The 14,313-nt window shown below is 37.3% G+C and overlaps 1 protein-coding gene across 4 annotated transcripts in view; it reads right to left on the bottom strand.

The window, feature by feature from the left end:
• The window catches only part of LOC149221276 (uncharacterized), a 69,770-nt gene extending 62,919 nt beyond the window's left edge, over positions 1-6,851 (bottom strand). For 2 of the 4 annotated variants that reach the window (XR_016249361.1, XR_016249362.1), the window contains exons 1-4: positions 6,572-6,851; positions 5,976-6,459; positions 5,232-5,367; positions 4,289-5,125 (exon numbers count right to left, since the gene is read on the bottom strand). Coding sequence is in view for 1 of the 4 variants with exons in the window: in XM_089385060.1 (XP_089241186.1) it covers positions 4,289-5,125; positions 5,232-5,367; positions 5,976-6,052 (1,050 nt within the window). In the remaining 3 variants the exon portion in view is untranslated. The remainder of the gene's footprint in view (positions 1-4,288; positions 5,126-5,231; positions 5,368-5,975; positions 6,460-6,571) is intronic. The other 2 variants (XR_016249360.1, XM_089385060.1) reach the window with 2 other exon arrangements.
• Between the last annotated feature and the right edge of the window lie 7,462 nt (positions 6,852-14,313).

The raw sequence follows: 14,313 nt of genomic DNA, 5'->3' as shown, positions 1-14,313 counted from the left end.
TTCTTAGTCAAATCTGTGAGGGGTGCCACTAGCTGTGAGAAGCCCTTTATGAACTTCCTGTAATATGTGCAAATGCCCACAAATCCCCTCAGCTCAGTCACATTCCAGGGAACTGGCCAGTCCTGGATGGCTCTAATCTTCTCCTCATGCACCCGCACTCCATCCTCTCCAATAATATGCCCCAAGTAGAGCATCTCAGTCAACCCAAACTCACACTTGGACAACTTTGCATAAAACTACTGCCCCTCCAAAATACAAAGCACCTCCTCTATATGTTGTAGGTGCTCCTCCCATGTCCTGTTGTAAATCAATATGTCGTCAAAGAACACCAACATGAACTGGCACCACTACTTGCAGAACACATGGTTCATGCAAGACTGGAAAGTAGCAGGTGCGTTGGTCAGCCCAAAAACTCAAAGTGGTCGTAGTGACACCTAAAAGAGACTATCTTTATGTGGCATTGTAGTGTTGGAGGTTATCTCTTTTGAGGCAATGAAGGGCTAGTATCAACCTTTTTGAGTTATAGAAGGGCAGAAGACCATTTTTTGAGGCAGCGAAGGGCAAGAGTCCACCTTCTAGAACAACGAAGGGCTAAATCCGCCTCGTTGTGGTAACGCAAGCAAGGCTGTAAATATCTTCCTAGGGCAGCAAAGGGTGAAATCTAATTATCTAAGGCAGCGAAAGATTGGATTCTAATATCAAGCTGAGTTCAAGACAGCAAAGAGCCACCATTTGGGTTTAAAGGGGGTGTTGTTGGCTGGAAGCTAAGACAGCACAGGAGAATATAGGTGGAGTCAGGTCTAAGCAGCATGTGGAAGGACTAGCCAATTTGGTCCCTTTTCTCTTATTGGTTTTATGGTGAAGATTCCACCCTAGCTAATCCTCCTATCTTTCTTTACTATAGGACCAAATTTTGGATGGAAACTTTTTGTGGCAACATAGGACTGGAGAATATCTTTATGTGACAGCGTAGGGCTAGAGACTATCTCTTTTAGGCAACGAATGGCTAGTATCAACCTTTTTGAGGTATCGAAGGGTAGAAAACCATTTTCTAAGGCAGCGAAGGGCAGGAGTCCACCTTCCTGAGGTATCGAAGGGCTAAATCCACCTCACTGGGGAAACACAAGGTTGTAAATATCTCCCTAAGTCAACAAAGGGTGAGATTTGATTATCTAAGGCAACGAAAGGCTGGATTCAAATTGCAAGCCGAGTTCAGGACAGCAAAGGGCCACCAGTTGGGTTTAAAAAGGGGTGCGGTTGGCTGGAAGCTAAGACAGCAAAGGAGATTACAAGTGGAGCGAGGTCCAAGCAAAACGTGGAAGGACTATAATCTAGCAAATCAACAGATCTATGTGGCTAAGGTCAGAACAATTAGTGTGCAAATATGTTGAATAACAGTGGACAGATTCAGTCTTTAAAACTATAACTAAGTTTGTGTTGTTATCCCTATTGGGGAACTGTGGATCTTGTGTTGTATAGTAAGATTGCTAGTGTTTGGTCAGTTTGGCCCTAATTTACAGTGGATGCTTGAGGAAACAACTATCATTTGAGTATTTTATTATACTATTGTGCATTCAATAAAGATCATCATTGTTTAATAGACTAATGAGTGCTAGAACATTGTTATGAGACACAATTTTGTCTTATGTTTATTTGAAACCCTAACTCAAAATTGCACCCTAAGGGTAATCTCTCCAATAGGGACACTACACAAAGAAACCCATGTTGGGATGGACAAGCCTATCATACAAGTTGAGTCATTGTGTATACTGCTCCTTGTGGTCGAGAGCAAAACCCGATAGGTCGAGGCTCGAGCACCCACAGTCGAGCTCTATTGATAGGTCAAGGTTGAGTTATACTACCTATTTCTTCTCGCGGAACGACTAGGCGCAAATGGCAATAGTATGGATTCCAACACATGAGAGCTTCCTTACATTGCCATTCTCTAGTTGATGCAAAACGACCATGACCCTATTCTCTAATTAATGTAGACCAACCTCAGCCTATGGTCGAGTCAAAACAATAGGCATTCTCCTCAAATCAATGGAGAAAGGTGGTTGGATCAGACATTGCATTGATGAATTTCTCATTGGTAGTGCCTAAGAACAACCCTAAGGCATGGGTAGGTAGGTTAACATTAGCAACCCTTTCAAACTAAACAAAGGAAAGTGAACTTGAACTAAGCCTAAGCCAAATCTACACATTTTGATGAGGTTTGTCAAACTTCGAACCTCAAAATTCAAGTTCCATGAACCCTGTAACATTGCCATGAACTAGCACCACCTAATTCAATGGAGTTGCCTATGGATCAACTTACTCCATCAAACAAAGAGTTAGGAAGGAATGACGCACCCATCCCCCCACCTTGGCCCTTTCCCATGGAAAACTTCCCTGGACTATGGCAGTTCTAAATCCCATGGAAGAAGGAGACTAATCTGAAAATAGTCTCAAGGCGCAACTACAAGGGATGGGAACTGAACTCTACCTAAATGATGATCTAGGGAACCCTCCATTTACAAGAAAATATTAAATAAGCGTAACAATCAATTGAACCCTCCACCAGTAGAAATAAGAAAAAATTAGCTCTCTCTATAAGAATTAGACAAGATTCTCTTATTTCTAATGGTTTGGGGGGGTGAGGGTGTGGTTGCTTGTCTTGTAGCTTAGATTCATTATCAGATTGTGCCAAAGGATTATCACCTCGTGATTAGATTCGGTTAGTGTAATAGATCTTCAACCCTATAAAGATTTTATGGGTGGTAAACATGGCCCTTAAACCTGAAAACTTTAAGTATTCTTTCACTAAGATCTCCTTCTAGAATAGGTGCATAAATTGGGCATTTTAAGGTTCATCCAATTTCGATCAGCTGTTTAGATTATTGCATACACCAACTCATTGGAATCCCCTCCAAGGTCTTTGGTGATCCATCTCTCCCCGCATGTATGAGTTGTCCCTTCCAGGTGTTGAAGGTCAGTATTTAGCATATCATGCTGGTTATGTATGCCCCAAACTCAAAAAGATAGCTTGATCCTGCTCAACCATGTACCTACTTCAACATCACCTCCAAAACAATGCTCAACTAAGTTTTGATGGGGTATTGATGTGGGGAAATGTTGAGAGACCAGCCAAAATTTCAAGAGACATCACAAGGGGCATTGGGGTCCCTAACATAGGGAACCCAAATATCCAATATATAAAAACATAAAATTCTAAATATAAAAATTATAGACTTTTTAATGCATAATTAATTGCACATCTACACAATTAAACAACAACATCCATGATCCAATTGGCAAATAAACAATTTAGAAATTGTCATTACCATATTTTCGATTATTAATTGATTAATAGTAAGTATTTGTTAAGAGTTATAACCATTAATCACAACTCTTCACCAAAGGGTGTGAATTCAATAAAAATACTCAACCTTAAGCTTTGTACCAATTCACCATTCACCTCTTGGCATTCATTTCTATTTTCAGTGGCAGCTGCCTTCTAACATGGCCTTATGGCTCACTTTGTCATTTGAACCACAACAGAAATAAACATCTTAGAAAGAGATGAAATATTCAGACTTTAAGTAGTGTTACGGTAACAAAAATATCATAATATAATAATAATTCAACAGCAAAGGGCAATAATAGAAAAGTTAAGTAACATAAAAATATAATTACAATATCTAGAATGATATTAACAAAGTTCTAAATAGATTATGATGAATATTGTAGATAAATTCACCTTGCAGAATTATTTAGGCTCCTTTTTGGAATATATAACTCAACCATTCCAAGTAATGTGTGCATTGTTTCATGCAAAATTATCAAGGCAATTAATTGCCACAGTTTCCTACAGCACTTTGTACCTAGCTTTCAGTTACTATGGGATGAACCTTTATTTCATAGTGTCTCCCATCTGATGTATTTAGCAGAGTTGCTCGAGTATTTAGATACTTCATTTATATATATTATTCATGTTTGCTTTCTTAAACAACCAAAAATTTCAGGTTTGTGGTGTATCATGAAGATCAGGCCTCAAAACTTTGCCATCCCCTGGAAATGCACATAAGCATAGTTAAAGCAAGACTGTGTTTGTATCATGGTCGTACAAGGGCTTCCCTTCTTGCTAATGAAATACCTTAATATGTAACTTTTTTGGGTAAAATAGTCTTAGGCAAAATAGAATATTACTCTCAATATCTAAACCAAGAACTAAAATTAGACCAAAACACAAGTACAGAGAATACAAGGAAATTGGAATTGATTAACTAAGCAAGTACATTTGACATACCCCATTAGAAGAAGGTACGACCATCTGCTCATGGTTGCAGTGATTAGTGGAACTCCCCTCACCATCTTTCCATCTCTTCATGCCACTCTTGGAAAAATTGAGCCTGGGCATGAACTTCAGGTTGCTTATAAAGCCCCAAAAGTTCAATCCATTATCAAAATTTTCACACCTGCTATTGTAAGATCTTTTACCAATGTCATTGTCAGCAATCACAATTTTCCAAGCTCCAAACTCAGCACCTGCACTTGCACTTCTTTTATGCCCAGTTGCTCTTTCTAGAGAATCTCCACTGTGACGATCATCTCTTGTTCCCGACAGCTTGCGAGCCATGTCCACAACAAATTCAGAATCCTTGTTGCTCGCTTCAGAGTCTGTAAAGCCATTATGATGTGTATCCAATGCACAAGCAGCATTGGTGCGAGAGTGCCGTATACACTGCAACTTAGACTGCCCAGTTGCTGGATGCAAGAGTTGTGTATCATCAAGCCTCAACTCAACCACATCTTTGGTACCCAGCAAATTGGCAGAAGTGGCAATACTTCTTTTTGATTGTTGTTCAGTAATATTTCTGCACGTACCCTGTTCTATAGTATTTTTAAGAGATCCACCTCCTGAAAGAAACATAGCTAGATCATCTCTCTCTCTATCATCCAAATCCACCCACTGCAGACTTCGATTGCCATCCTTTTTGATCGAATCTTGCAATTCCTTCTCGATGCTGGCAATTTGATTCCGAATCGCTCCAATAAATTGCATATGCCTTGTAGGGGCATCTTCTTTTGAATATGCCTTGTTAGTTGAAGCAGTTACTCTGATGGCCCTTTCAAAGTCCTCTAGCTGTTTAGAAGAAGAATTACGACCAAGTAGCAGTTAACAGTGCAATTACCATCTAAAGCAAAAATCTACTTCATATGATAGGTTGGTTGGTTCTCTTGGAAGTTACCTGCCATTTTGCCGTACCAAGAGCAGTGATGAGCTCTCTCTTTCGTATCTCAATCAAACTGACCAATTCCGCGTCAGTAGGATTAGATTCGCGAAGACTTTGATCGTGCAGCCACGTTCTATAAGCAGATTCCATTCTGCAATACATAAAGAGTAACTCAATTTTGAATCCTCGAACTAACATATGTAAACTCGGATATCCTGGAAATTATTGACAAGAAGAGATAATCCAAATAATTGGGAATTATGGTAGGCCAAGCTTTGGCAATAATTTAATCCAAGGTTGTGGGACTCAGAATCCGCAAAACCAGCTTGGGACTCAGGAAAACTGGGTGACTCGGTAAAACTTGGTCATAGAAAACACTCAAAATAAAGGAAGTTTTGTCCCAGAGACAATAAGAATTTTGCAGAGTTTTAGACGAGTTTCAGTTTATAAACGAGTTTCAAGCTGAATTTTCACCGAATACTCGTTTCAGGATGGAATAAGCAAAACTCGTGAGTCTTGGGCGGTCTCAGTAATCCATCGTGAATTATCGATTTGCAAGTTGAACTATTCAAAAAGCACGGGACCTGCATTGTGCATCCATGAGACTACCCCGCGTGATTGATGGATTGAGCTAGTACTGATCGACCGTCCAGCAAGTTCCACTTGCTAACAACCAACCAAACTCTGACTGATCGGTTGGCTGGGGGAAAAGTGAAAAGTATAAACCATAATTAACGCAGGCTTTTGAGAGTAACCAACCTGTCAGCTGAGTCCTGCACATCTTCCGCGGCTGCAAAGAAGGGATCAACCTCCCATCGACATAAATCGGAAGCCATCCCAATTTCCAGATATAAACAAGCTCCAAAGAGGCACTCCAAAAAAATTGCAATGGGCAATACTATGAAATTTCCGTGCAATATCACAATCAGCAGAGTATAATATAGACCCACGAATTGACAATTTCCAGAAAAGAACTCAATTGCTTCTGCTCAGTATCTTGAGATAAATCATTCTCGAAACCGACAGGAAACTTTCTTTGCCGGAAAATTTGCCAAAACTGTAATTTTCCCCGAGTCTTCCATTCCGTAAAAACAGAAAACTAAGAACTGAATAACATCGAACCAGTATCATAAGAAGTCAAGAAGTTCAGCATCAAATAGCCCGTTGTGCTCATATTGAAACACGGTGAAAAAAGTTTAAAGCACGGCCTCAGAAACTGGGGATCATCTTTCTGTATGAAATCCTATATCCCCGCAAAAACAAATAAAAAAAGGATAGTTACGAGAAAATCTATGAAACTCAAGACAATATAAATAAAACGCTTAAATTACTAGGGCATCTTTCGACACACTTACCAGAGCGAAATTGAGGCCGTGCCACTTCGCATTTGGCACGAAAAACGTTAATTTTCGCCAGATTGCGCGTTCATAAGCTCATGCTGAATGCGGCGAGAATCGTAGAGCGAGCTCCACGATTTTCTTATGCAAACTCTGGAGAGAGGTTCCGCTGCTGCTGCGCATTCTCCTCCTGCTCCTCGCTATTAATGACGTGCGAGGGTTTCGGAGCAGAAATGGCGGAGGCCGAAAAAAGAAAGGACAGGTACCCGAGACACAATACGAAAAAGAACCGGGAATAAAGCGTGGGTAGATCCACGGATTAATGGGCGTCTAAAACCAGTCCATATTTCCATGGTGAGTGTGATCTCGTTCGTTGGATTCGACCGTAACTGCGCACTATTTACTACAGAGGGTGGGGATATAACATCGACGAGTCTAACCATGGTTTGGTGCGGGAAGTAATATCGGGTGCGATGTTACCCTCACATATAGTTTAAGCTATTTTTTCAATTATGTTGATATAATGATTTAAACTATTTTTAATATTAAATTGCTGATAAATGTTTTATGATCCTTTTTAATAATAATAACTAATAATTAGTTTTCATTTTCAATTTGGACATGATTAGGACAGACGACCTCATGAGGCATACGTGGCGTCTTTGGTTACCTATGCCAAGTTAGGTTTGCAACGTGGACCCCCTGGCTCGTGTACTACATCCCTCAAAAAGAATATAAAAGATGCGACTCTCGATATGAACAAGGTACCTCTAGCGTGAGTAGGTAATACTTGTACGGTTGGTGAGAGATCATTTAATTTGTTTTTTAATTTAATATTATTAGAAACCATGAGTTGGGTATTACGAGTAGATAAAGTTTTATCAAAAATTTTAAATAGATGAGTGGGGAATCTGCGCTACTTCTTTTCCCATTATTTATACAAACCCACTGGTATATATTCCAATTATTTATACAAACCAACTAAATAATATATAAATTCATAAGTTTAATTAATGTATCATTTCAATTGAGAAATAAAATACTTTAGTGAGTTTATAATGTAATGTTTCTATATAATGATATCATACTATAATCATATTACATAAACATAATAATAATAATTAATTAAACAAAATTGATTTTATATTTTATTAAATTATAATTTTTTATTATTATTTATATTATAATATTTAAAAAATAAATATATTAAAATTTTTTATTTTTAATAATAATTATTTTATTATAATTAATAGTTAATTATATAGTAGGAAAGAACGAAAGAAAATTAGTTTAACCTCTACGAAGTTAAAGATAGTTTATGGGACAAATTGCTTATTCATCGGTTGATGTATTCGATCTTTTTCCTATGAAGCCTCACAGTAAATGTTCCCAACTTCCAACTTCTCGACAAACCCCTCGCTAAATAGATTATCCCAATGTCTCCATAACTTTCCGTGTTGTCTTTGAAGGCCTCACATTCTAAAATTAAATGTTTTTCAGTTTCCACTTTTCCGCAACAAAAAATAAATAAATACATACTCTTTCCTCCCACACTTTTTTTGGCCTTTTCCAGCGCCTTCGCAACGGAGTTGATGAGAATTAGTTCTTAACTTAGCAGTAAGAATGTTCTCTCCAAGAAATATTGGCCTCTATGTACGTTTTTTTGTTGATGATTAGGATGATTATGAGTGGGATTAAACATTTCAATATAGTATTTTTTCTTTCTCCCTAACTCCTTATCCCAAATACGTTTGTGGAACTTATCCATAACAAAAGCTCTTATCTCGATGTTGTTTATGGGAAATGTGTTCAAGCAACTACCAAATTTATTAAACCATTTGTTATTTTGTTGCATCCAAGTCTTCTTTCTTTTGCACAATATGTCATTAAAGACAACCTTAGGTCATCTGCCCTCTTCCATTCGCTCAATTTTTTCTAAATACCTTATGACTCACACTATAGCAATTGCTTCAATAGGAGCAACCCCCATTTCACTTACAAGATAGCATAAGGAATTGCACTTTTAATTTTGAATTTGTTTGTAATCAAACACTTCTGAATTTTCTCAATTTGTTTCCACTGCATGTCGAATGTATTGTTGGCCCATAGTTCACAACTATAGAGAATCACTAAAAGCCCAAAAAGAGTTTGAGTGATTTTTGAGTCCCATAACTTTGCTTCTCTACACCTATTTTGAAAAGCATAAAATGTTTTCCAACCCCCAAAATTCTTTTCTTTCTATAACCATCCCACTGTAGATTTTTGTTGAAGTCAATTTTAAGATATTTATAATCCTCAACTTTTTCTATAATATTACCTTCAAAATAAAACTTGTGTTGGTTAAGTTTTCTTTTTTAGAAAAAATCTGCTACTTTAATTTTGCTAATATTAATTTCCATCCCCACTCTTTTACAAAAATCTCAAGAAATAATAATTATAATCCCATCCTATAACATGATAATGCCCAAAAGCTCAACGAATAATAATCCCCACCGTATAACATTTACCTTTAAAATTATTTAATTTAATTATAAGTTAAATTTTATTTTATCTATATGATATTTTTAAAAAATCTGTAAGTTTATGATTTCGTTCTCGTGCGTTCCTCATTTATGTTTTTGAATTTGACTCTCATTAACCAATATTCGCTAGAGAGTTGGTTGGAGTTAGTTGTAAATTGTAAACCATCAAACAATGATTGTCTAATTTTCTAGTTTGGGTAATTTATTATAATAATGTTGGAGTTAGTTGTAAATTCTAAACCATCACACAATGAGTGTCTAATTCTCTAGTTTGGTTAGTTTATTATAATAATGACACATTATATATATATATATATGAGGAAATCATAATTGTATAATTATATTCTTATTTTTAAACTTCAGCTTACTATTATTGTTTTATAATTTATATGTTATTAATTTTAAATATTTTTTATAAAGTTATTGTTTTATTAAAGGTTGGATATGTCAGATCAAGCAATAATTTCTCAATCAAAAATTGATTCATGTTTATTTCTTTAGGTAGGTCTTCATTAAATACATGAGGGAGAGATTGTTCAGTTCATCTCCTGATGATTGTTCATATTACTTATTTATCTATTTACATTATATTCACCCAATCATAAGGATTAGGTGTCAACATTCCCCCCCCCCTTAATCTGAAGGGATGTTGGTGAGTCCAAGCATCATTCTAAATCGTTCAAGCTTTTCTCTTCCAAGCGCTTTGGTGAAGATGTCTGCAATTTGCTCATTTGTGGAACAATGATGGAGATGGATTGTTTTGGCCTCAACATGATGTTGAATCAGATGATATTTAGTATTGATGTGCTTCGTTCGATCATGGAACTTTGGGTTCTTGGCCAATTTTATTGCAGAGGCATTGTCAATCATGAGTGGAGTTGATTGTACTTGTTTAACCTGCAATTCTTCAAGAATTTTCCTAAGCCACACAATTTCTTTTGTTGCTTCAGTTGCTGCCACGTATTATGCTTCTGTTGTGGAATCTGTTGGAACTGATTGTTTGTGTGATCTCCAGGAGACAGCTTCTGATCCAAGACTCATAGCATATCCTGAAGTAGATACCCTAGTTTCTTTGTCTCCATCGAAGTCTGAATCAGAGTATCCAATCAAGCTGAATTCGTCCACCTGTGTATACTTGATTCCAAAGTCTTGAGTTCCCTTCAAGTACCTTAGAACTCTTTTCGCAACAGACCAATGTCCCTCACAAGGCTTTTGCATAAACCTGGAGAGGATTCCAACAGCAAACGAAATGTCTGGTCTGGTAGTAGTTAGGTAGTTGAGACTCTCTACAAGCTGTCTATACTTTGTTGCATTCTCAAATTCTTTTCCTTCAATAGATGTGAGCTTTAAGTTTTGTTCCATTGGAGTAGTAAGAGGATTGCATTCTGTCATGCCAAACCTATTCAACAGATCTCCAATGTATTTCTTTTGAGAAAGAAATATGGACTTCGGATGTTGGGTTACTTCAATGCCAAGATAGTAATGAACATAGCCCAAATCAGTCATTTCAAAACTTTTCCCCAATTCCTTCTTTATGGATGAAATGTAGCTTTCATTGTTCCCTGTCATCAAAAGATCATCTACATATACCACAAGATATACAACTGTTTTGCCAACTTTCTTGACAAATAAAGTTGCATCATCAAGATCATAATGTTTGGAATTGAGTTTCAGAAGATGCTTAGTTAGTTTTTCATACCAGGCTCGCAGTGCTTGTTTGAGGCCATACAAGGACTTCACCAGTTTGCATACTTTATGTTCATGTCCTTTCATAGCTAATCCTTCAGGCTGGGACATAAAAACATTCTCTTTTAGATCTCCATTCAAGAAAGCAGTTTTTACATCCATTTGATGGACTTTCCAACCATTATGAGTTGCTAGGGCAAAGAGTGTCCGGATGGTAGCCCATTTTGCTGTGGCGGCAACAGTCTCCTCATGATTGACCCCTTCCTTCTGTGCAAAACCTTTTGCCACAAGCCTAGCTTTGTGCTTGTCAAGTGAGCCATCAGCTTTATACTTGTTCTTGTAGACCCACTTATAGCTAATTGGTTTGGTTCCTAATGGAGGATCAACCAACTTCCAAGTGTCGTTCTTTATGAGGGCATCATACTCATTTTGCATCGCTTCTTTCCATTCATCATGGGAAGCAACTTCTTTGCAGGAAGTTAGTTCAAAATCTGTAGACAAGTTCAATTCACAATCATAAGAAATATCCATATCAACAGGTGAATTAGAGTCATCTACATCACCTCCATTTTGTCGGTTTGAATTTCTAGTTCTTATCTTTCCAACTTCATCGGGATGAACACTTTCAAGTGTCTTTGTCAGCCACTTTGGGGGACCTTTCTCAGATGGTCCAGGCTGCTCCGTTGATTGAGTTGGGACTGAATCAAGATTGAGTCTCCCAATTCTATCAATCACATCACTTAAAGCATCATCTGTTGTTGGAGTTTCATGTAGGGGAGAGTGTTCTTCAGAAGAAGATTCCACATGTTGATCTAGTATAGGGATTCCCCCTTCAAGATGTGCAATCTGATTATCAAATTCTTGAAATGATTTTGCTTTTGTGAATCTATCCAAGCGATCAAGTTGCTGCTCAATAATATTGACAGTATTGGATGATTCAAGAAAAATAACATCTCTAGATACAACAAACTTTTTATTTACTTCATCATAGAGACGGTATGCTTTGGAGGTGTTTGAATACCCCAGAAAGATACACTTATGACTTCTAGCACCAAGTTTGTTTCTATGTACCTTTGGTATCAAGGCATAACAGGTGGAACCAAAGACCCTGAGATGCTTTACCAAAGGAACATGTCCATACCACATTTCATATGGAGTCTTGTTTCTTATAGCATTAGATGGACACCTATTCTTTATATATGCAGCACATAAAACAGCATCAGCCCAAAACATTATCTTTACATTTTTGAAGAAGAGCATGGGTCGTACCATATTTAAGATTGTCCTATTCATTTTTTCAGCTACACCATTCTGTTGTGGATTATAAGGCACAGTTGTTTGATGTTTGATCCCATGTTGGCGAAGATAGTTTTCAAATTCATTTGATGTGTATTCTTTTCCATTATCAGTGCGAATAGACCCAATATGAGATTGTGCATCATTTTCAATCCATTTATGAAAATTCTTGAATGTTTGAAAAGCATTAGATTTGTTCTTCAATAAATAAACCCAACACATTCTGGTGTAGTCATCAATTGTTATGAAACCAGCTCAAGAAAAGATAGAAAAGATAGATCAATGCCTTAAAATTCAGCCTCTTCGAGGGGGCAACCTCCTTTACATTACATAAATGAACAATTCTTGGATGATTCAAATGACAAAACCTCCTTTCTATATATAAGAGTCTAAGGAGTCACAATATAACCCAGCCAACCTAACAATAATAATATAAAGCCACAAAAATAACAATAGAGGGATTCTATGGGGCACAGTAATAACAATATGGGGATAATAGGGGCACAACAATATTAATAAGGGATGCAACTACAATAGTAATGGGGTAATCACTAGTATTATAGGGACCCAACATGCCCATCTCCTTCAAAAAAGTGTTGTCCTCAATGCTTGAGTAGTTCCGGATGCTTTTGTATAAAATTCTCATTCTCCCATGTGGAATCTTCAGCAGATAAGTTCTTCCACTTGATAAGATACTCTGAAATTGATCGATTTCGTAGCTGTCGAGTTCTTGTTTCCGTCACTGCTTCCGGTTCCAATATAATTTTTCCTTCCTCGTCAAGTTCTGGAAATATTGTTTGAATTGGGAGCTTGTCGCCTATAACCTTCTTTAAACATGAAACATGGAAAACTGGGTGCAATCGAGAAGCTGCAGGAAGCTCCAATTTGTATGCCATAGTACCAATCTTTTGCAACACCTTGTATGGACCATAATACTTTGGTAATAATTCATTATCCTTCTTAGCTTGCTTGAGTGACATTTGCTTGTATGGTTGTAGTCGTAGGAATACCCAATCACCTGCATCAAAACTTCTTTCGTTGCGATGCTGATCTGCCTATTGTTTCATTCTATTGTGTGCCAACACGAGGTTATCCTTTAAGAGTTGGAGGACTTGTTGTTGATGTTCAATGTGATGTTCCACTGCTTGAACCTTAGAATTTTCTCTTAGATATGATGTGATGGATGGTGGTTGATATCCATAAAGTGCCATAAATGGGGTCATTTTTGTTGTTGTATGGAAGGAAGTGTTATACCACCATTTAGCCAGAGGCAACCATTTGACCCATTGTGTCTGTTTATCAGATACAAAGCAACGAAGATATCCTTCCAAACATTTGTTTTACTATCTCAGTTTGCCCATCAGATTGAGGATGATAAGATGAGCTATGAGCTAATTGAGTACCAAGACAAGAAAATAATTCTGTCCAAAAATTTCCAGTGAAAATGGGATCTCTGTCACTTACAATAATCTTTGGGTTTCCATGTAGCTTTTGAATTGTTTCCATAAATGCAGTAGAAACTGTACTAGCTTTAAATGGATGTGATAACGCACAAAAGTGTGCATACTTGGTAAGTCTGTCAACTACCACCGAGATGACACTCTTTCCCTCGGACTTGGGTAAACCTGTGATAAAATCCATTGAAACCTCCTCCCAACGTTGGCTTGGAATGGATAAAGGTTGTAATAGACCCGGTGTCTTAATTGTTTCAACTTTATTTTGTTGGCAAACCAAACATTCCGCTACAAATTTTTGAATATCCGATTTAAGGCCATCCCAAAAAAATTCCTTCTTAACCCTCTGGTAAGTTTTTAAAAATCCTGAGTGCCCTCCTAAGGGAGAAGTGTGCAATTCCATAAAAATCTTTTGTTTTAGTTGGGAATTCTTACAGAGGTATAAGCGATCTTTGTACCATAAAGAATCATTTTGCCAGCTAAATGTATCAGACGTACTGGAATCTTGTTGTAACTTTCGAATAAGTGCCCACACTTCTTCGTCATTCTTCCATTCCTCCCTTGCTTCGTTTATCCAATCTGGTCGGATAATAGAAATGGCGCACAACAATGCTTCCACATCCTCATCCTTTCTTGAGAGTGCATCTGCCACACCATTTTGCTTCTCTTTTTTGTAGATGATTTCAAAGTCATAACCCAACATCTTTGTGACCCACTTTTGTTGCTCTTCAGAGGATAATCTTTGTTCTAAAAAGTATTTAAGGCTATCATGTTGAAAATGAAACAAGATGATGGAACTTAG

This window comes from Pinus tabuliformis, chromosome Q, assembly GCF_031772625.1.
Source record: "Pinus tabuliformis cultivar Carrire ecotype Pingquan chromosome Q, CPIR1, whole genome shotgun sequence".
Taxonomy (NCBI): Eukaryota; Viridiplantae; Streptophyta; class Pinopsida; order Pinales; family Pinaceae; genus Pinus; species Pinus tabuliformis.
This window is presented reverse-complemented; position numbering and strand designations above follow the sequence as displayed.